Here is a 23,860-nt window from a genome sequence, read left to right on the forward strand (position 1 = left end):
CAGAGTAGGAGGACCCTAAGAGCTCACCTCTCCCACAGATTTAACCCACATCAGTGTAAAACAACCCAAAGACTAGAAGAGACTCCACAGCTAAACGCAGAGTAGAGGTCACATCAAAGAGAATGGAAAGGACGAAGACATGGTTGGGAGCTAAAGGGACCCTCAGAACTGTCCACAGAAGGGGGGAACACATGGTTGCAGAGAGAGAAAGAAACAGACTCTCTCACAAGTCATCTCTGGCACAGGAAATACCCATAACATTTGCCTTTGAAAATCAGAGAGGCATAATTTTACAAGTTCTTACAACCACGGGGGCTTAACACCTGAACTTAAAATAAGCCATAGTATAAAAAAAAAAACCCTCTCTCCATTTTGTCTTGAATTCTTAATCTGGCCTCCAAAGCACTGTCCAAATTCCATTTTGGGGCATTCTGGCAGTCTACACCGTGAGAATTTATTTAAAAATTCTGAAGGTCAGCCAGGTCTACCTTTGTTTCGAGGACTCTGAAAATTTTGAGATGTAGTCAAGATGACCTGAGTGATGAGTTTGCTTTGTAAGGGAATTGCAAGCCATGAAATCCTTATTCAGGTTCAAAATAGGCCTAACTATTTTTAAGAAGTTGTGGTCTCCTGTGCTGGATTGTCACACAGCTCACATTGCTTGTAAGTTTGCTGAGCTGAAGGAGAAGATAGATCGTCGTACTGGAAAAAAGCTGGAAGATGGTCCCAAGTTCTTGAAATCTGGTGATGCTGCCATTGTTGATATGGTTCCTGGCAAGCCTATGTGTGTTGAGAGCTTCTCTGACTATCCTCCTCTGGGCCGTTTTGCTGTTCGTGACATGAGACAGACGGTTGCTGTGGGTGTCATCAAAGCAGTGGACAAGAAGGCAGCTGGAGCTGGCAAGGTCACCAAGTCTGCCCAGAAAGCTCAGAAGGCTAAATGAATATTATCCCCAACACCTGCCACCCCAGTCTTAATCAGTGGTGGAAGAACGGTCTCAGAACTGTTTGTGTCAATTGGCCATTTAAGTTTACTAGTAAAAGACTGGTTAATGATAACAATGCATCGTAAAACCTTCAGAAGGAAAGGAGAATGTTTTGTGGACCATTTTTGTGTGTGTGTGTGTGTGTGTGTGTGTGTGGCAGTTTTAAGTTATTAGTTTTTAAAATCAGTACTTTTTAATGGAAACAACTTGACCAAAAATTTGTCACAGAATTTTGAGACCCATTAAAACAAAGTCTAATGAGAGGGGAAAAAAAAAAAGAAGTTGTGGTCTCCAAAAAGATTCAGAGCAGATAATCTGTGCACACCTGGGCCAACTTCTTTTGACTATCCTAGAAACAGTATAATCAGACCCATCAAATTGCCAACGTACCAGGCCACTTGGTGGTTACTCTTGATTATGTTCAGATTTTTTTCTTATTATTTGTCTTATTTGATCTAAAAACAGTATAGTGACCAAAATATAAATCCAATTAATATTGATATTGGAAAAAAATAAAATTTTATTAATTTAAAATTTTCAAAATATTATTGATATATCCTTTTAATAAATACCCATTATTTTATCAAGGACATAGCAATCACTTCTCTTTTCTACTTACCTTCTTCTGGAACTCTTGTACAGATGAATAGATTTAAAAATATTTTATTATGGGATATTGTGTGTTATTTTTATTTTAAAGAGGTCAGTATTAAATTTCTGATTTTCCATGAAACTAGTTTCGTAATCATCATATATTAGGTAGCACTGACACCTGTACTTAAGCATTTATAAAAACAAATAGCATAAATCTTAAAACTATAAAAAAGAAGAAAAGTGAGACAGACAAGAAAGAAAAGGAAACAACTTGCCAAAAGGAAGAAGATTTGAAACTTACATAGCAGGATTTTGCATTTTTTGAAATTAGTATCGCCTTTTTTAGTTTTCCATATTTTTAAAATTTGGTCAATTGTAAATCATTGCATCAAATTCTGTTTCTTTAAATCTTCAAAGAATTGGAAAAGACTTTATCATGGAGATAGCTCTCTTTTTGTTTAGGTAAAGCTCTGAGATGAAATTCACACGGGGTCTTTGAAATGCAGGAAACCTTTATTACTCACATATATACCTAGGAAAATTCCATATTACTATTTTCCCAATTGAAAAGAATAATGTCTTGATCAATGAGTCATTTATTATTTTTTAACTTTTTCAAGTAATGTGTGCAGAATTGAAGAAATATAACCTGTGTTGGGTTTTTTTCCCAAGATTTATTTATTTATTTGAGAAAGAAATGTGTGCATGTGAGCAGGGAGGGCCAGAGAGAAGAGGAGAGAGAAAAATCTCAAGCAGACTCCTTGCTGAACAGAGAGCCCGTCTCCAGGCTTGGTCCTATGACCATGAAATCACGACCTGAGCTGAAATCAAGAGTCAGAGGCTCAACCAGCTAAGCCACCCAGGTACCCGAAAATAAATTCTGTTTTTGAAGCAAGTATCTAAATCTGTTATTCAAACACAGGCTTAAAAATTCACATATCTTTCCTCATGTCACGGGATGTCACCCCCCTACCCATGGGTACCTTCTCTTTTCTCTTCAGCTCCATTGATGTGGTACCACTATTCTGCCTTCTGTCAGGTTAGATTCTATCTGGTTAGAAATACTGGCCTGCATGAATACTGGAAAAGGGGTAACTCCTGGAAGAATACCTTCATTTCCTTGATTGATTTCTCCTCATTGCTGTGGGTGACCACCTTACTTCTTGAAGGATACAATCCATCAAGAGCCAGGTCCTGTACTTGCTACCTGGCACTGTAGTTTGTCTCTCATCTTGACACTGCCCACCCTTACTTTCCCTACATATTTACCTTTTCTCTAGTCTTTAACATTTTATACTTCTCCTTTCATTCTCTGTGGGTATAGATATACAATATATAAATCTGGTTTTCCTCCTTTGCAAAAAAACAAACAAATGCAAACCCTATATGTATCAACACCAGCTATTTCTCACTATAAGGAAATCTCTGAATTCCACAAGGTATTATCTTCTCATGAATCCTCTGATTTCCTTGATGTAATTACTTGCCTCCTCTAAAAATCTCCATAAATTTGAAACTATGAGCCCACACACAAATTTTCAAAGAATCTCTCTCAGAGATTTTTTTTTTTTGTTTTTTTTTGTTTGTTTTAAAAACAAAATAAAACCAAAAAAACCCATACGTTATCAGTTATGTGATTTTCAGGTAATTTTTTTTTTTAAGATTTTATTTATTTATTTGACAGAGAGAGAGATCACAAGTAGGCAGAGAGGCAGGCAGAGAGAGAGGAGGAACAGTCTCCCTGCGGAGCAGAGAGCCCGATGCGGGGCTTGATCCCAGGACCCTGAGATCATGACCTGAGCCGAAGGCAGCGGCTTAATCCACTGAGCCACCCAGGCGCCCCGATTTTCAGGTAATTATCTAACTTTCCTACATTGTGGTTAATTTGCTACTTGAAAATAATACAACCCCTCATAAAGTTGTAGTGAGAACTAAATAAGATAATGTATAAAAGGTGCTCAGTCCTTAAAAGAGATAAAGAAAAGATGGCTGGAGTTTTTGTTTTTGTCTTTATTGTCTGCTCTTCATTAACTCCTTTTGAAGTTCTAGACCTCAAAAGCAATGCTATCTTCAATCCCTAAGTTATTTGATTATCTTCTCCTTTGCCCAGCTCACCTTCACTTGATAGGTAACTCTGCAGAGTCATAGAAACATACCTGTTAGCTGACTGTTTTAGGAGGAGTCCCTCCAGAGTACATAGTAAAGTGGTTGGGGCTCAGTTAATATTTGGTGAATGAATGCCCCTCCTTAGAACACCCTCCTTGTACCTGCACTCCATTTCTTGGGACACCACTTCCTCCCCAGCTTCCCCTCTACATCTCTGGGCAGCACCCTGGGCAGGAGGTGCACAAGACTTCCATAGTGAAGACTGTTCACCTCTGAAGACTTCCACTGGAAATCTTTTCTCCTTTCTGAATTCAGAAAATAGGAGGGAAAACTGAAGCTAAAGGATCCAGAAGCAGAGGGAGATGGTGAGAACCCTGGCAAGTTATTCATTTACTTTCTCACACAAATATTAAAGCAAAATGTAAGGCCAGCAAAAGACTTTCATTAATTATCCTTCAAGAAATCATATAACCAAAAAAATTTACCTGCAAAAACTCACAACAATAACAAAAACCCTACAAAGCTCCTTCCTGGACTTCTGATTAAAACACTAGGCAGGTTTATGTTTTTAAATTTATAAACCAGTGTTACATTTTTATTCTAAATTCCATTAAGACTCAGTTATGGAGGCTGTGTTCCATATCTACTGGTGAGAGAGGCCACTGTTTCTACAAGGATTGTTTATCAGATCCAGGGAGAAAATACTTTAAAGGCAATACAATTCTCACTCTTTCTTAAACAGAAATCTACTATTCTATATTACATTTTCATATAACATGTATTTGGTGCCCCTGGGTCCTTTTGTAAAACAGAAGTCTATAGTAGTAAATGTCATGATAAAATGAAATCAAGGATTATAAAAGCGGTAAAACATTCATTAAATATGAAATCCTATATTCACCACCTTAGACTCAGTGACTTTAATACTTGCTTTTCAAAATTTTGTGTGAATATCAGCATGTCTCAAAATTAATAAACTGCATTGAGCATTTAAGGCATCAACTTTTAATAAAATAAAAACAGTCAATTTATATTTTAAACACATTGCTGAGTGTGTCCAAACATAAAATAACTTCAAATGTAATCCCCCAATTTTATCCCAAAATGTTTTGAACATTTGAACTTGAAATATAGAGATATAAATAAAATAACTAAATGTCTATTTACAATATTAATTATTTTAATTACCCAGACATTTAAAATTACACTCTGATAAGTGTCATCCAACAGCACTTTCTGCAGTGATGGAAATACTCTATATCTGCTCTAATACGGTTGACACTGGCCACACTTGGCATTGGGCATTTGAAGTGTGGCTAGTGCAACTGAGGAGCTCAATGTTTACATTTAATTTGAATTAACTTAAATTTAAATTGGCTCATGAGGCTAGTGGTGACCAAACTAGACAACATGGTTTTAGAAAATAGAAGATTCTTTTAGAAACAGTCTTTATTCCACTCTCAAACTCTTCACATACATCTTAGCATTATCATCACCACAGTACAGTGATGTTAGATGTATTATTTAATCTTTTCCACAGCAAGGAATTTTTTTTTCTTCTAAGTGTTTTAAAATACAAGGAAGATTTAGAAGAAAATGGTGTTTGTAGAGATAGGAACATAGAACAAGTGTCTTGATACTTATCTGTAGAATGAGATTGAAGAGAGGAGACGTGGAATACAAGGATCATTCTCTTTGAAAATAGTCTGAAACTTATCTGGGGTTTAGCGCTTTGTTCTTCCGGATTCTAAAGAACCGAAGGATCCATGTGGAAATGACAAAGCCTTTCATTTTGCAAATTATTTTCAAGTAATTGTCAAAAGTCTCATTTACAACCATATCTAACCCTTGCAATTGTGAGACCCTACCTGTAGGGATAATTATAAAATCTGTTCCACATTTCTTTCTTTTTTTTTTTTTATTCATAAGATTGCATTTCTTTTCAACATCAAAATCCAGCACAATCTGAAATCATTTCAGGTAAACCCGAACTTCGTATTTCAAAAGAAAATAACTGAGATATATTATATGAGAGACTTTTTAAAGACACCTCTTCTGATGGATAATTTTGAGGGAAAACAATTGCCTTAATTTGGTACATACAGTAACTTAAAAAAATTACAGAAGTGAGAACCGAAGATTACTTATTTAAAAGTTGTGTTTTCTTTACAATAACATGAAATCTTTTCCTATCGCCAAGCCCTCTTTAGCTGTTTTTCTTTCCTAATCCTCAAAACAGCAGTCCACAGAGACTCATCTGAATGGAGTTCAGTGATTGGTCATTCTAACTACCACCAAACAGCAACATCACAGAGGCTGAGGGGCGCCCTGCAAGGCAGGGGCACAGATATCAATCCCAGGACTTTCTGGCATCTCAATAATGATGAGTGATCATTTCATACATCTTGATAGGTGTAACAAGTAACATAGATAGCTATGTATTTACAGGCAAATAAAACAAAATACCCTGGCTGTCACTCCTACAATGAGATACAAAGCCACTCTCAACTGACTTTCCAAACTTTCCTTAGAACTGTCTTTCCCCCAAGATTAAATGAATGATGTTTAATATATGCCATTTGGTTCTGCTTTATTACTAAGAATTCCTTGAATGGGGTGAATGAAAAGGAATGTTAATCTACCTCAATCCAGAAAAAAAAAAAATCCTCCTATCCATAAAATGAAATTAATGATCTCCAGAAGCAAATAATTTTAGTGTGATGATGATCTTTGAAGAAGAATTAAGGTGCTTTCAGGTGCTCTGCCTGGATCTTTAGTTTAATGAGGCAGATCAATCAAGAGGATAATGGCTAGATGGATATTTTTGTTGTTCTATTTTTAATGAATAAGAGACTTGTATTCATTAAAATTATAAAAAAGATAAATAATGAATCACCTCAAATTACAGAATTTCCATATTTCTTTAAAAACTGACACTGTGCCTGCCAATAATAGCCTCATATAATATTTATGAAGGGCTGGCTTTCTGTAATGAGAAATTCAACAATTATCATGGTAATAACTTGGGAGGCAAGGATGAAATATATGGTAGTAAAAGCAAGTCTCAAGTGGAGATGGCGTGTGTGTGTAGCGTCAGAACGCCCAGAGTCTGGAATGTTTCTGAGGTCTGCGAGGTGAAGCATGTGTGCCTCCATGACTGTCCACATGAATATGAAACTTACTTTATATAAAGCAATTTTCATTGTTCTTCCTTATAAATTTCCCATCAGATTATATTAATAATTTCTCAGACTCAAAGTTTACATTCTTTCCCAAACATCTCCCTATCGCTTCTTCGCATTTTTTTTCACCTGTGTCTCACTTCACCCAATTTTTTCCAAGAAAATCTTCCTTTCATTAAATGTTCTAAGTTATCTTTCAATAATTTGATTTCTCCTCCTCCTTCTTCCTTAGAAATACTTGGATACAGAAACCCTTCCTACAAGTGATTTTTAAAACTGTTGAGTAATAGATCAACTTGTTTTTCTGGCTTTCTTTGGAAATTGTGAAACGTTAGTGCAAACTAGAGCAATGCAAACTCTGGTTCTGCTGGTGAAATTAAAACTTCTATTTGGGCCAATTCTCTGCTTCTGATATATTTAGGATTTTGACCCTTAAGGCTAAGGTCAAGTTATAAAGGTCAAGTTATAAATCTAAGTACAAATATGTTTAACCAAAAACTTCAAAGTAATAGAGCACTGAGATGTTGTGACTAGAAAGAAATTATTAAAATGTTATTTTTAGGAATATACATATGGTTTAATTAGGCATAGACTTTTATCAAGAAATCTTTTCAATGAAATTAACTGTCTCTCATTTTTTGCAAAAAATCAATCTTCTATTCACATTATATGAGACCTGTCTCATATGTGTCAAAATACCACAAAATACCACAAAAGGAAATAAAATTAAATAATAATTATAAAATATTATGCAGAACTAGTACTTCTAAGGAAAATATATTTGTTATTATTTTTAAATATTTCACAGCAAATATTTCAACTATATCTCTCGTTACCACAAAAACTATATCAAGAAGCACACCATATTTTAAAATGTCTAATTTTAGGATCTCCAAATGCAAATAAATAAAGCATTTAAAAGCTTGATGATTTATCCTGTCACTGCTTAAAGCTCTTAATTGTATATATTTAAGGCTAGTAAAGATATAAAAAGAAATAGATTGGAAGCAAGCTGAGCAAAATAGATAGTGTTCATAAATGCATCTTATTTGATATTGAAGTCAAGGGGTTCTATCAAAATGATTTAAAAACTTGAGAGATAAACTAATACGGAGATCTATAGGGAATCTTATCTAGTTTTGTTCACATGAGTTCAGAGCTTTCCATTGAATTCTATTTTTTTTTCTACCTCTGATTATTCCACATGGACCATTGGGAGTAGAACAAATTGGGGGCACTGATCTTAATTTCTGTCCTTTTTGACCTCTTTCCCTAACTTAAATTCTTGTTTGCAAGACTGTTAAAAAATGTTTGTGTCAAAACATAGCTTGTATAATAAAGTGTGGATACTTTAGAATAAGAAATGTTGGTTTCATACTGTGCATATTACTATACTAACTAAATGTTCTTATTTCAGCTCTTGATGTGACTATACTGTTAGCCGTATCATAAAAGGTATTTGTCAGTGTAACAAAGTACATTATATCAGCTTTTTACAAAGTTAACAAATGCATGACTTTCAAGAGAATAATTTTTTAAAGTACAAATAAGTAATTAAATTTTATATTAAATATTTAAGTGTATATACAATAAATTATATATGAAATTATATAACATATAAGGTGTTAATCATATATTATTAAATTATTAAATTAAAATAAATATCACATAATTATAATAACATATTATATATTATATAATATAGTATTATATATATAATTATATATTATATATTATATAATATAGTATTATATATATATAATTATATAATACAATATTATATAATATATAATTATGTGTATATACATATATGTAAAATACATAATTATGTATATATAATTGTGCATTTTTATACAACTTTATTAACACACACACATACACACACACACACACATAGAGTATATCCAAACATGTACACAAAGGAAATAAAACAGAATCTTTTTTAGCTAAATACGATCTTGAGAAATTCTTCCAAATGTTGAAAAATTTTCAGTTCATCTGATATATTAGCAATAAATACCCACAGGGGATTTATATACATTTATCCTACATTCACTTACTTCAAAACATAAAATAAATTATAATTTTTTTCTTCCTAAGCCAAAGCTAGGAACAAAAGCTCTCTATGGAACTCTACTAGGGCAATGGAGCAAGCAAGCAGATTTAACATCTTGTCTATTTGTTAGAATTCAAAAGGCTGCACTTTGGTTTGTTTGGCCATTCTGTGTGTAGACAAAGAGATAGAGACAGAGATAGAAACAGACAGATATAGAGATAGAGAGAGAAACATAATATTTTTATTTAAGTATAAAATATATAGCAAATAATCATCTATACTTTTCACTTACCTGAAACAATAAAATCACTTAAATATGTGTATCTGTGTCTGTGTGTATTAATAGGGGTTTGATACTTATATCAAATCTCTATATGAAAATCTCTGAATTGATCTAGCAGTTATAAACCTAACTTTTTTTAATTTAGAAATTAGAGAATTAATATTGGGGGGGGGTCTTTAGATTCTACCTCATTCATTCAACTCATTTTGCTGATGTGATTAAATAAGATATTAGAAAGCAAGTATCTTCCAAGGGCCAAAAAATGAATGAGAAAGAGACATGGAGCTAGGGCCTAAATTGTTTAATCTTCAGTGGAGTACTACTACTAGCATACAGTGCTGCCTCACAAATGGCATTGTGTTATCTTGTTAATTTTCTTGTTGATTTGGCCCTTTGAAGAATGATAAAAATTAATTAGTAAAATAAATCATTTAATGAATATGTGATTCTACAAATTTATTCTGAAGCCCTATATACAACAATAATATTAAAACAGATTCTGTTTAAGATGGGTGTATATATCTGAAAGTATTTAATATATACTGGTTTATCTAACATTAATCAGAAAAACTTAATTCAGGGGAGGAGCAAGATGGAGGAGTAGCAGTCCTAAATTTTGTCTGGTCCCAGAAATTCAGCTAGATAGTTATCAAACCATTCTGAACATCCACAAACTCAACAGGATATCGAAAAGAACAATAGCAGCAATTCTAGGAACAGAAAAGCAACCATGTTCTGGAAGGTAGAATGTGCAGAGAAGTGGATCCAAGGTGATATTTGGGAACCACGGTGGGAGGGAGCATCCATCAGCCAGCTCCTGGCAAATGATAGAGCAGCAGAGCACAAAAACAGAACCCTTAGAAGTCTGCTCCGCAAAGGGACATCACTCCAGAGGCTAAGCAGGGGATGGAATCCTTGATGGCACAATGTGGTCTCAGGACCCTCAGGGGTCACAGAAAGACCAGAGGTGTCTGAGTGTGGCTTAGCACCTGGTTATCAGAGCAACGAAGCTGACTACAAACAGGACCCGAGGAGTTGGCTCTAAGCTTGGGGTTACCTTAAACCATGACTGGAGGCACAGTGGTGCCACTACACTTCGGGCAGGGACCTAACAAGCAGCAGATCCAGGAGACTCACCTTCCTCCATGGAGGGAGTGGTGCAGGAGCACAGCACAGGAAATCTGCATGGTTTAGAGACTCCAGACAGGGCCATGTGCCAGAGATAGAAATGCTTGGTCACAGACTGGATGAGCATGGAGTGTGGCAGGAGACCAGGGAGATGGAAGGGACTGACTGCTTTTCTCTGAAGGCCATTGAGGAGTGAGGCCCCAAGCTCTTGGCTCCTCCAGACTGGAGATTGGGAGGCCACCATTTTCATTCTCCTCCTCCAAAGCTCCACAGAAAGTATTCAGGAAACAAAAGCTCCCGAGAGCCAACCCGAGCAGATTACTTAGCTTGGCCACTGGCAAGGATGGTGCAATTCCGCCTCTAGCAAAGACATTTGAGAATCACTGCAACAGGCCCCAACCCCAGAAGAACAGCAAGAACATCCTGCCAAGACCAAGTTTACTGATCAATGAGAACTGCAAAATTCCAGTGCCATGGGAATACAAAACATGGAATTCATGGCTTTTTTCCCCATGAGTCTTTAGTCTTTCAAAGTTAATTTTTTTTAATTTTCTTTATGTTTTTCCTGAATTTTTCCTCTTTCCTATTTCTTAAAAGTTTTTTTTTTTTTTTAAGATTTTATTTAACAGAGAGACACACAGCGAGAGAGGGAACACAAGCAGGGGAAGTGGGAGAGGGAGAAGCAGACTCCTTGCTGAGCAGGAAGCCCAATGTGGGGCTCAATCCCATGGGATCATGATCTGAGCCAAAGGCAGACGCTTAGCAACTGAGCCACCCAGGCACCCTCCTCTTTCCTATTTTAACCAACATCTTATCAATATCTTTTTTAAAATCTTTTTTATTTTTTTCCATTCTATTTTATTTAAAATATTTTTAATTTTCATTTTTACAATCATATTCTATCCCTTCATTGTATTTAAACTTATTTTTTGTGTATATATATATATAAGTTTTCCTTTCTTTAAAATTTTGAGATACAGTTTCTTCTAGCAGACCAAAATATACCCTAAATCTAGTGTATGGCTTTGTTCTAGTCTTCCACCTGATCACATCTCTCCCTTAATTTTTTTCCCTTCTTTTTTCAACTAACGTATTATCTTATCAATTGTTTTTTTAAAATTTTTTTAAACAGATTTATTTATTTGACAGAGAGAAATCACAAGAGAGGCAGGCAGAGAGAGAGGAAGGGAAGCAGGCTCTCCACTGAGCAGAGAGCCCGATGCGGGACTCGATCCCAGGACCCCGAGACCATGACCTGAGCCGAAGGCAGCGGCTTAACCCACTGAGCCACCCAGGCGCCCTCAATTGCTTTTTTAAAATCTTTTTTAGTTTTCATCTTTACAGTCATATTTTATCCTTTCATCATATTTACCCTTATTTGTGTGTGTGTGTGTGTGTGTGTGTGTACATATATATAATTAAGTTCTTTCTTTAAAATTTTGGGGGGCAGTTTCTTCTAACAGACCAAAATACACCCAAAATCTAGTTTGTGGCTCTGTTCTATTCATGAGCACTATCATATTCTTTTTTTTTTTTTTTTCTCCTTTCTTTTCCCCCTAGTTCCAAGTCTCTCCTGATTCATTTAGTGTATACTGGGGTCACTGTTAACCTTTTAGCATTTGTTCTCTCATTCACCTATTCTTCTCTGGACAAAATGACAAAGACAGAAAAATTCACCTCGAAAAAAAAAGAACAAGAGTATCGATTGCCAGAGACCTAATCAATACAGACATTAATAAGATGTTGGAATTAGAGTTCAGAATGAAGATTATAAAGATACTAGCTGGGCTTGAAAAAAGCATAGAAGACACTACAGAATCCCTTTGTGGAGAAATTAAATAACTAAGATTTAACCAAGTTGAAACCAAAAAGGCAATTAATGAGGTGCAATAAAAAAATGGAGGCTCTTACTGCTAGGATAAATGAGGCAGAAGAGATAATAGTGATATAGAAGACCAAGTGATGGAGAATAAAGAAGATAAGAAAAAGATAAACAAATACTGGATCACAAGAGGAGAATTTGAGAGGTAAGTGATACCATAAAATGAAACAATATTAGAATAATTAGGATCCTAGAAGAAGAAGAGAGGTGGCAAAAGGTATATTAGAAGAAGTTATAGCAGAAAATTTCCCTAATTTGGGGAAGGATCAAGCATCAAAATCCAGGAAGCACAGAGAAATTCCCTCAAAATCAATGAAAACAGATCAATACCACATCATCTAATAGTAAAACTTACAAGTCTCAGAGACAAAGAGAAAATCCTGAAAGCAGCCTGGGAAAAGAAGTCTGTAACCTACAAAGATATAAATATTAGATAGGCAGCAGACCTATCCACAGAGATCTGGCAGACCAGAAAGCACTGGCATGATATATTCAGAGCACTAAACCAGAAAAATATTCAGTCAAGAATTCTATATCCAGCTGGGCTGTCACTGAAAAGAGAAGGAGAAATAAAAAGCTTCCAGGATAAACAAAAAGGAAAAGAATTTGCAAACACCAAACCAGCCCTACAGGAAATATTGAAAGGGGTCTTCTAAGCTAAGAGAGAGCCTAAAAATAACATCGAGCAGAAATGAACAGAGACAATATACAGTAACAGTCCCCTTACAGGCAATACCATGGCACTAAATTCATATCTTTCAATAGTTACCCTAAATGTAAATGGGCTAAATGCCCCAATCAAAAGACACAGGGTATCAGAATGGATTAAAAAAAAAAAAAACAAGGCCTATTGATATGCTGTCTGCAAAAGATTCATTTTAGACCCAAAGACACCTCCAGATTTAAAGGCAGAGGGCGGAAAACAATTTGCCATTCTAATGGACATTTAAAGAAAGCTGGGTTGGCAATCCTTATGTCAGACAAATTAGATTTTAAACCAAACAATATAATAAGAGATGAAGAAGGACTCATATCATACTTAAAGAGTCTGTCCAACAAGAGGATCTAACAATTTTAAATATCTATGCCCCTAACATGGGAGCAGCCAATTATATAATTCCATTAATAATAAAACCAAAGAAACACATCAACAATAACACAATAATTATAGGGGACTTTAACACCCCCTTCACTGAAAGGGACAGATCATCAAAAAGTCAACAAGAAAATAAGGGCTTTGAATGACACACTGGACCAGATGGACATCACAGATATATTCAGAACATTCCATCCCAAACAACAGAAACACATTCTTTTTTTTTTTTTTTTTTTAGCATCAGAAACACATTCTTCTTGAGTACACACAGAACATTCTCCAGAATAGATCACATCCTGGGTCATAAGTCAGGTCTCAACTGGTACCAAAAGACTGGAATCATTCCCTGCATATTTTGAGACCACAGTGCTTTGAATCTTGAACTGAATCACAAGAGAAAAATTGGAAAGAATTCAAATAGGCGGAGGTTAAAGTGCATCGTACTAAAGAATGAATGGGTCAACCAGGAAATTAAAGAAAAATTTAAAAAATTCATGGAAACAAATGAAAATGAAAACACAACTGTTCAAAATCTTTGGGATAGAACAAAGGCAGTCCTGAGAGGAAAGTATATAGCAATACAAGTCTTTCTCAAGAAACAAGAAAGGTCTCAAGTACACAACCTAATCCTACACCTAAAGGAGCTAGAGAAAGAGCAGCAAAGAAAGCCTAAACCCAGCAGGAGAAATAATAAAGACCAGAGCAGAAACCAATGAAATAGAAACCAAAAGAACAGTAGAATAGATCAACAAACCTAGGAGCTGGTTCTTTGAAAGAATTAAGAAGATTGATAAACCCCTGGCCAGACTTATCAAAAAGAAAAGACAAAGAACCCAAATTAACAAAATCATGAATGAAAGAGGAGAGATCACAACCAACACCAAAAAAACACAACCAATTATAAGAACATATTATGAGCAACTATACGCCAGCAAATCTGACAAACTGGAAGAAATGGATGCATTCTTAGAGATGTATAAACTACCAAAACTGAACCAGGAAGAAATAGAAAGCCTGAACAGACCCATAATCAGTAAGGAAATTGAAGTAAGAAATAAGAGCTGAGGGCCAGAGGGCTTCACAGGGGAATTCTACCCAGCCATCAAAAGAAATAAAATCTTGCCATTTGCGACGATGTGGATGGAACTAGAGCGTATCATGCTTAGTGAAATAAGTCAGTCGGAGAAAGACAACTATCATATGATCTCCCTGATATGAGGACATGGAGAAGCAACATGGGGGGGTAGGGGGATAGGAGAAGAATAAATGAAACAAGATGGGATTGGGAGGGAGACAAACCATAAATGACTCTTAATCTCACAAAACAAACTGGGGGTTGCTGGGGGGAGGTGGGATTGGGAGAGGGGGAGCGGGCTATGGACATTGGGGAGGGGAGGTGAACCATAAGAGACTATGGACTCTGAAAAACAACCTGAGGGTTTTGAAGGGTCAGGGGTGGGAGGTTGGGGCAACCTGAGGGTTTTGAAGGGTCAGGGGTGGGAGGTTGGGGGAACAGGTGGTGGGTAATGGGGAGGGCACATTTTGCATGGAGCACTGGGTGTTGTGCAAAAAGAATGAATACTGTTACGCTGAAAAAATAAATAAAATGGAAAAAAAAATAAAAAATAAAAAATAAAGGAGGGCGCCTGGGTGGCTCAGTGGTTTAAGCCGCTGCCTTCGGCTCAGGTCATGATCTCAGGGTCCTGGGATCGAGTCCCACGTTGGGCTCTCTGCACTGAAGGGAGCCTGCTTCCCTCTCACTCTCTCTGCCTGCCTCTCTGCCTACTTGTGATCTCTCTCTGTCAAAATTAATAAATAAAATCTTTAAAAAAATAAAAAATAAAAAAATAAAGGAGAATTAATACCTAATCTCCCGAAACTGTTCAAAAAAATAGAAATGGAAGGAAAACTTCCAAATTCATTTATGAGGCCAGCATTACCTTGATCCCAAAACCAGACAAAGTCCCCATCAAAAAGGAGAATTACAACCAATACCCCTGATGAACATGGATGCAAAAATTCTCACCAAAATACTAGCCAATAGGATCCAACAATACATTAAAAGTGGGATTTATTCCTGGGCTGCAAGCTTGGTTCAACATCTTCAAATCAATCAATGTGATACAATGCATTAATAAAAGAAAGAACAAGAACCATATGATACCCTCAGTAGAAGCAGAAAAAACATTTGACTAAGTAAAGCATTCCTTCTTGATCAAAACTCTTCACAGTGTGGAGATAGAGGGTACATAACTCAATATCATAAAAGCCATCTATGAAAAACCCACAGAGAATATAATTCTCAATGGGGAGAAATGGAGAGCTTTTCTCTTATGGTCAGGAATATGGCAGGGATGTCCACTATCACCACTGCTATTCAACATAGGACTAGAAGTCCTACCCTCAGCAATCAAACAACAAAAATAAATAAAAGGTTTCTGAATTGGCAAAGAAGTGAAACTCTCACTCTTTGCAGATGATATGATACTTTATGTGGAAAACCCAAAGGACTCTACCCCAAAACTGCTAGAACTCATACAGGAATTCAGTAAAGTGTCCAGATATAAAATCAATGCACAGAATTCAGTAGCATTTCTATACACAAACAACAAGACAGAAAAAAGAGAAATTAAGGAATCAATTCCATTTACAATTGCACCCAAAACTGTAATATACCTAGGAATAAATCTAAACAAAGAGGCAGAAAACTATAGAATACTCACGAAAGAAATTGAGGAAGACACAAAGAAATGGGAAAACACTCCATGCTCATGAATTGGAAGAACAAATATTGTGAAAATGTCTACGCTATCTAAAGCAATCTACACATTTAATGCAATCTCTATCAAAATACCATCAACTTTTTTCAAAGAAATAGAACAAATAATCCTAAAATTTATATGGAACCAGAAAAGATCCTGAATAGCAAGAGGGATATTCAAAATGAAAAGCAAAGCTGGTGCATTACAATTCCGGACTTCAAGCTCTATTACAAAGCTGTAACCATCAAGATAGTATGGTACTGGCACAAAAACAGATGAATAGATCAATGGAACAGAATAGAAAGTCCAGAAATGGACCGACCCTCAAGTCTATGGTCAGCTGATCTTTGACAAAGAAGGAAAGATTGTCCAATGAAAAAAGTCTCTTCGACAAATGGTGTTGGGAAATTTGAACAGTCACTTGCAGAAGAATGAAACTGGACCATTTCCTTATACAAAATAAAAATAAACTCCTCTACAAAAATAAACTCAAAATGGATGAAAGACCTCAATGTGAGACAGGAATCCATCAAAATCCTTGAGGAGAAAAAGGCAGCAACCCCTTCGACCTCAGTCGCAGCAGCTTCTTCCTAGAAACATCATCAAGGACAAGAGAAGCAAGGGCAAAAATTAACCACTGGGACTTTGTCAAGATAAAAAGCTTTTGCACAGCAGAGGAAACAGTCAACATAACCAAAAGACAACTGACAGAATGGGAGATGATACTTACAAATGTATCAGATAAAGCACTAATATCCAAAATCTATAAAGAACTTCTCAAACTCAACTCCCAAAGAACAAATAAACCAATCAAGAAATGGGCAGAAGATATGAACAGACATTTCTACAAAGAAGACTTCCAAACGGCCAATAGACATGAAAAAGTGTTCCACATCACTTGGCATCAGGGAAATACAAACCAAACCACAATAAGATACCACCTCAAACCAGTCAGAATGGCTAAAATTAACAAGTCAGGAAATGACAGATGTTGGTGAGTGTATAGAGAAAAAGGAAACCTCCTACACTGTTGGTGGGAATGCAAGCTGTTTGAGCACTCTGGAAAACAGTATGGAGGTTCCTCAAATTGTTGAAAATAGAGCTACTGTATGACTTAGCAATTGCACTACTGGGTATTTACCCCAAAGATACAAATATAGTGATCCGAAGAGGCACGTGCACCAGAATGTTTATAGCAGCAATGTCCACAATAGCCAAACTATGGAAAGAGTCTAGCTTTTCATCAACAGATTAATGGATAAAGAAGATGTGGTATATATATACACAATGGAATATTATGCAGTCATCAAAATAATTCAAAATCTTGCCATTTGCAAGGATAGGGTTGTAACTAGATGGTATTATGCTAAGCGAAATAAGTCAATCAGAGAGGGACAATTATCATACAATCTCACTAATTTGAGGAATTTGAGAAACAAGACAGAGGATCATGGGGGAAGGGAGAGAAAAATGAAACAAAACGAAACCAGAGATGGAGACAAATATTATGAGACTCTTGGTCTCAGGAAACAAATTGAGGTTTGCTGGAGTGGAGGGGGGTGGGAGGGATGGCATGGTGGGGTGATGGACATTGTGGAGTGTATGTGCTATGGTGAGTGCTGTGAATTGTGTAAGACTGATGAACCACAGACTGGTACCCCTGAAATAAGAAATACATTATATGCTAACTTAAAAAATTAAATTAAATTAAAATTTAAAAAACTTAACTCATTAGGTAGAGAAATATTCTAATTTTAAAATATTTTTAGGTACAGAAATTCCACGGGTTCATTTGGCAACACTAACACTGAGGTCCTTAACCCTCAGTATCCTTTCCCCTCAGCTACATTACAACATGCACACAGACACACACAGTCCTCTAAAATCATTTGAAAACAAAACAAAACAATGCTCTCCCAGGTGATTCAAACATGCTATGTTTTGTCAACTCCAGCCTTCAGACTGAGAAAAAAGTAGAGACACTGGATGTAAATAAGAGAGTCAAAAACATTACATTCTCCTCCCACCGCTTACCCTCTGAGGATACATTTCAGACCCCTACGGGACACAGATACTTCCAAACCCTATGTATACTATGTTTTTCCTGTGCATACACATCTATGAGAAAGTTTAATTTATAAATGAGGCGCAAGTAGAAATTAACAGTAATAATAAAATAGAACCATTACAATATAATATAAAAGTTATGTGAATGTAGTATCATTCTCTTTCAAAACACTGTAGTGCACTGTGCTGTACTTCCTTCCTGTGATGCTGTGAGATGGTTAAATGCCAATGTGAGGAGAGGAAGTGAGGTGAAGACTCCAGCACATGATGTATGTAACCTTGGGCTACTCACCTTCTGATAATTCGTCAGAAAGAAGATCTGCTACTACCAACCAAGGTTGACCTCAGGTAACTGAAACTGCTGAAAAGGAAACCATGGATAAAGGGGGACTATAGGATATGGGTGAGAAAGAACACTTCAGGGTTTCCTGACTCTACCAATGAATCTATCTGCCATTGATGAGGAAACTTAAAATACCACTGTTTCTTTATTTGTAAAAGGTGCATAATTTCAGAATGGGTTTTTAGGAGGATTGACGCTCATAACATGTATCTGTATAAATTAGGAACAATTTTAAATGCTCCAAAATTCAAAACATTACTTGAATAATGCAATTTTCCCATTCCTGGGAGAAAATATGCAGTAAAGAGTATCAAGGATGGTTGGGTCAAATATGAAAGAGATTTAGAACATGTTCTTATTCCAGTAAATTGCACCAAAATTTATTTATTTGAAATAAATCTAGTGTGCGTAAAGTAACCAATAAATAGCATGGTTCATATTTGCTAACTCAGTGCTGGACACAGATAAAGTGTTTATGACTTACAAATGCACGAGATAGAGAAAAAAAACGAATGAGAGAGAGAATTCGTTAAAATGGAAAATAAGAGAGAAGACCCTGAAAAGCAAGCAATTCAGTGAGAGGCACTGGCAGAAGGTTAATAGGCAGAAGAGAGAAACCAAGGTATTTCCTTTTCTTCCTCCTTTGGTGTCATCTCTGCCAGCTTGTATTCTCCAAGGTTTTAGTTCTCCCTAGATAGCCAGAATCCAAAGTCTAGCTTTCCTTAGTGGTTCTAGCTCCTGGACTCCTGCCTTTGAAATCTGAACTTAGAAATAATGGCAACTTCCAAAGGCAGGTAATCTCATCTTCCCCTGGTGGTTCATCAGGCCTTCTAACACCTTAATATCCCATATTAAATTATTATTATTAAATGGAATTACTTTACATGAGTTTTGGTTTTTTGAGTTGCTCTGATAGAAACAACTATTTGATACTTTAATGTACAGGTACAAGTAGATAAAAATTTCTAAAAGTTTAAACGTATAAATGTATAACACTTTACAAATTCCTTAAAAAAAAATTGAACAATGGGAGAATCACTTCAAAGGGTATTATATTCTTACAAAGTATCTACCTTGAAGGAAATTCTCAGAAGTTCCTTTATGGTTGTTAAAAAGCAGTTGATTTATTTTACAACACTGCAAATATGAGATAAGTAAAATAGTATATCCCCAAATAAAAGAGCAGATTTTGCTTTTTCTAAGAATCTATATTTATGAAAACTGAATCTGTGTTTTTATTTTGTCTGCACTGAAAATACTCCAACACCAGATCTACTGAATATATCAATATGATTTGATAGATCAGGGCCTTTTCCTAAAAGGGTTCACAGTCCAGCTAGAGGGAAAGACACAGCAGATGTTTTCCTCTCTGTTATTATTATGCATATAAATATTATGCATTTAAATACATAAAGAGTTTGCAGATTTTATTTCTATTCTCTTTTTTACATTGTATAGATTTTATGATTCCTTTATAGTGAGTTATATAAACTAATCAGATTGGTACCAAGAAGTTTTGAAATTCTTAGTTCGAGCAGGAGGCATGCTTCATTATGATATTGAAAAACTAGTGTGAAAGGGGTTGGTAGGTTGATTAAGTTTTCCAGACCTATGAACCTATCCAGTATTTCTTGGCTGATCATTGAGCTTTTGTTTTTCCTTTTTTTTCTTTCTTTATTATTTTTAGCTGCTGCTTTCAATACAGAGGGTGAGAATTTTTTTAAAAAAATCTGTTTTGCTATATTTCTGTATGCATGATTTATATAAAAATGTATAATCACTTTAACATGGACAATTAACATATGTGTTAACCCCATCTTTATTCCCATATAAATGGTTTGGGTTTGCTTTTCTCATATGCATAGTTTGTTCTATTATAGTTATTGCCTTATGGCTTTTCTTAGCAAGGTAAGTAGATGTAATCGTACCAATATTTGGAATCAGATCTAATTTGAATCTTGGTTAGCCCACTTAGTAACTCTGTGTCTTTGTTCAGGTCACTTCTGTGAATGTCAGTTTCTTTACCTGAAAATGAATCTAATTATACCACCTACCTCATAAGATTTTTTTTTCTCTATTAATTAAATAAAATGAGAAAGGCATTTAGCAAGTCACTGGCAGACATCATGGAAACATGTAATGGCTGTCATTATTATTGCTGTTGTCAACTATTTCAACAACCATAACTGGAAAATAGAAACAGAACTGAAATTTCAGTGAAAGCCTGAACTACCTAAAAATACACTGAAGACTTGTTTTTCTTTCTCGACATGAAGGGACTGCTGAGTGGAACCATAACGCTGACTCTGATGGAAAGGAGAACGGGATGTGGGACTCACTAATTCTCTTTCTTCCTTCCCCAGCTCCAGACGCTTTGTCATTACCCTGGCTATCCCTTTCTCTGGGCTCAGATTTCAGCAGATGTGCACATCTACAACATTTATGGAAGGTAAATGTTTTATCTATTTAATGTGGTTAGTGAAAAAAGGTTTTAAATATGTACTCCAAACCTTTGGTATGGATACTTGGGAACCCTAAATAGGTTTATAAGAAAGTATTGAGAAAAGAAAACTTTGAAATTACATTTTTGAGGTAACTTCTAAAATTCTAATTTCCAATGAAGAATGTGCAGTGGTCATGTAAATATATGGAAATAAATACAGCTGCTTTTCTCTTTTATTCCTAAATCTTGCCCTTTGAAAAAATCTCAGCAAAAATTATTTGCATGGAGGTTGTAATAAACTGTAGTGCATGTCGCTGTTACATAAAACAAAAGTATTCTCTGTATATACACTGCTGCATTTCTTATTATGTAGGTTAGCATCACATTATGTGGAGACCATTGCTCTGTAGATCCTGCTGATGGTTTTCATTCAACCGATGTTGGCAAAAGTTAGATTTCTCTTTTGAAGCTAGCAGCATCTCATGAACAAACTCCATGAACCCAAACCATGTCTTATTTTGTGGAAGACAATGTTAAGTACAATATCCAAAAGTAGTAATTGTTTAATAAGTATTTGTTGAATAAATAATATCTAGTTTCAAGTTTTCTAATATTTTCATATTTAAGTGTTGAAACATCTACACCAGTTTCCCTCAAAATCTGTAAGCGTGTCTCTTAAACTGAGTATAAATATTTGTACATTTGATTGTGTTTTCTGTAACAGTACGTCCAGACAGAATCATGCTTTCCACAAAACAAACAAACAAACAAAAAAATGGAGTTCAGTTTACCTTGTACTATTACAAGAAAACAAATCTGTCTCAGTCATAAGGTTTGTTCATAGGCTGGAAGTATCTGGGCTTTTCCATAAGGAAGTGGACTCACAAGACAGTACAGGGGAAAATGGCCTTGTCACCACGTTCTGTTCATCATGGAGACCAAGCCACCCTTCCTGTTTCAGCCGCTCCAGCTCCAGGACCCCTCATTTCCATGTGACTGCCACCCATTCCCGTCCAGTATAAACCTGACACAGACATAGGACCAGGGCAGTACAATGATGAGGAATGTAGACTTCCTTCGCAATTACTTGAAACTATTTTAAGTCTATGGAAGAACAAAAATATCCCGCTCTGCCCCTAAAGCAAGTTTATGTATTTATATCCATTACAAAGGATAGAAACTGGGGTAAATGAAAGTTATTTGACAAGCTCAAAGCTGTTGTTAATAACACTTATATGGGAGCCCATAAGTTCTGAGTTTTCCTATATTTTATCCCAAGAGCACAAACGTTCTTATCTCCAAGAAGTGAATAAATGTTGTCTTTGACTCAAATTGCAAACTTGAATATCTCACAAATCTTGAAAATTCCACGTAGTCCTAGAATCTTTCTACGTTTTCTTATTCCTATTAAACCCATTTCATTGCAACTCTCTGATTTCTTCCCTTGTATATAGATCTAAATTGGACCACACAAAAAATATGCAGTACTATTTGGAGAAAGGAAGCAATTTATAAGTAATTGATGACCAATCAAATTGAAACTATTTTTTAACAGCTGATAAAGAAAAGTTAGTCAACTTTTGAGCACTTAATAAAGTATTGTTACTTAATTTTGTAGATTGATTTGTATCTCAAAATAGAACCCTCAGTCAATCTTACCAATGAACAGTCCTTCTGATTTGCATTAAGTATCCCAATACTTTTCCTAGAATGTTAAGAAATGATATTTCATTTGTTTAATCTGACATGCTGGTCAGCAACTTAATTTTCTAGGATATGAAATCGTTATTTGCTTGAAGAAATCATTTCCAATAATGCATTCAAGTCTCAGATGTACACCTAACCCCATTAAAAGCAAGCTGAGAACATTTTTATAATGTATTTCTCAGAATTATCTACAGTTACAGTTTTTATCTTTTTTTTTCCTTTATGAATAGAAGATGTGTTAGCTACCATCTTTTCCCCCTCCCCTATCTTGTTCTAGATGGAATGAATGTATGTCACTCATTCTACATTACTTAACACACCCTTTCTATCTGTAAAGGCAAAAAGAAAGATCTAAATATGAATCCATATTTTTTCTATCTCTTTTGGCATTTAAACCAAAGGGCAGAACATTAAGTATCAATTAAAATTGTTTAAAACTCCCCATAGGCAGCTTTTTAAGTAAATGGCAATCCAAGAATAATCACAAGGCAATTTTTAAAATAAAGAACAAAACCTAATATCTCTAAATAAATGTTATCCTTTGTGAAGTTACACTGGATAAAATGTGATGTTACCGGAATAACAACTTTTGGCCTGAAATAACAATGAGAGGCCGAGATGGTTCAAAACCTAATTCTGTTACCTACAAATCGTATGATTTAAAACAAATAATCAGACTTTCTATGCTTCAGTTTAGGTATTTCTATATGGTAGGTTGTTACAAAATGGCCTTAGATGGAATATGCCTCCCTAAATGAGTGCCTTTGTGTAGTCTCCCCCCACCCTGAATCTTGGCTAGTCCCATGAATTGTTTAGACCAATAGAAAATAAAGGGTGTTTGTGACAAATGCACATTCTGGGCTTAGGTGTGAAGAGGCTTTGCGGCTCTCATTTTCACCTTCTGGGAAACAGAACACCATGCTATAGAGAGGCACTGTCTAGCCTAGTAGGTTTCATGTGGAGAAGACACGTGGTACCCTAGCTGACAGCCAACAGCCAGATGTGTGAGTGAAATCATCTTAGACACTTCAGCCCCGGTTGAGCCATCAGATGATGGTAGACCACGTGACTAGTCCCAGGTGGCACCAGCAGAGGAATCATCCAGATTACCAATCCACAGAATCTTTAGAAATGATAAACTGTTGTTGTTTTAAGTTAATAACTTTGGGGATGCTTTGTTAAAGAGCAAAGATTACCTGAAACACTGTCAGAGTGGATAATAATA

At 35.6% G+C, this 23,860-nt stretch overlaps 1 protein-coding gene across 1 annotated transcript; it reads left to right on the top strand.

The window, feature by feature from the left end:
- Nucleotides 1–572: 572 nt before the first annotated feature.
- On the top strand, nucleotides 573–1,070 carry LOC123936959 (elongation factor 1-alpha 1-like). Its single transcript, XM_045997452.1, has one exon. The coding sequence runs from the start codon at nucleotides 573–575 to the stop codon at nucleotides 942–944; it is 372 nt and encodes a 123-aa protein (XP_045853408.1). The 3' UTR covers nucleotides 945–1,070.
- The last annotated feature ends 22,790 nt before the right edge of the window (nucleotides 1,071–23,860 follow it).

The sequence above is a fragment of the Meles meles genome, chromosome 2 (assembly GCF_922984935.1).
Source record: "Meles meles chromosome 2, mMelMel3.1 paternal haplotype, whole genome shotgun sequence".
NCBI lineage: Eukaryota > Metazoa > Chordata > Mammalia > Carnivora > Mustelidae > Meles > Meles meles.

Excerpts from the sequence above, each read along its gene's own strand:
- LOC123936959 (XM_045997452.1), top strand. The coding sequence starts at position 573 with ATGAAATCCTTATTCAGGTTCAAAATAGGCCTAACTATTTTTAAGAAG.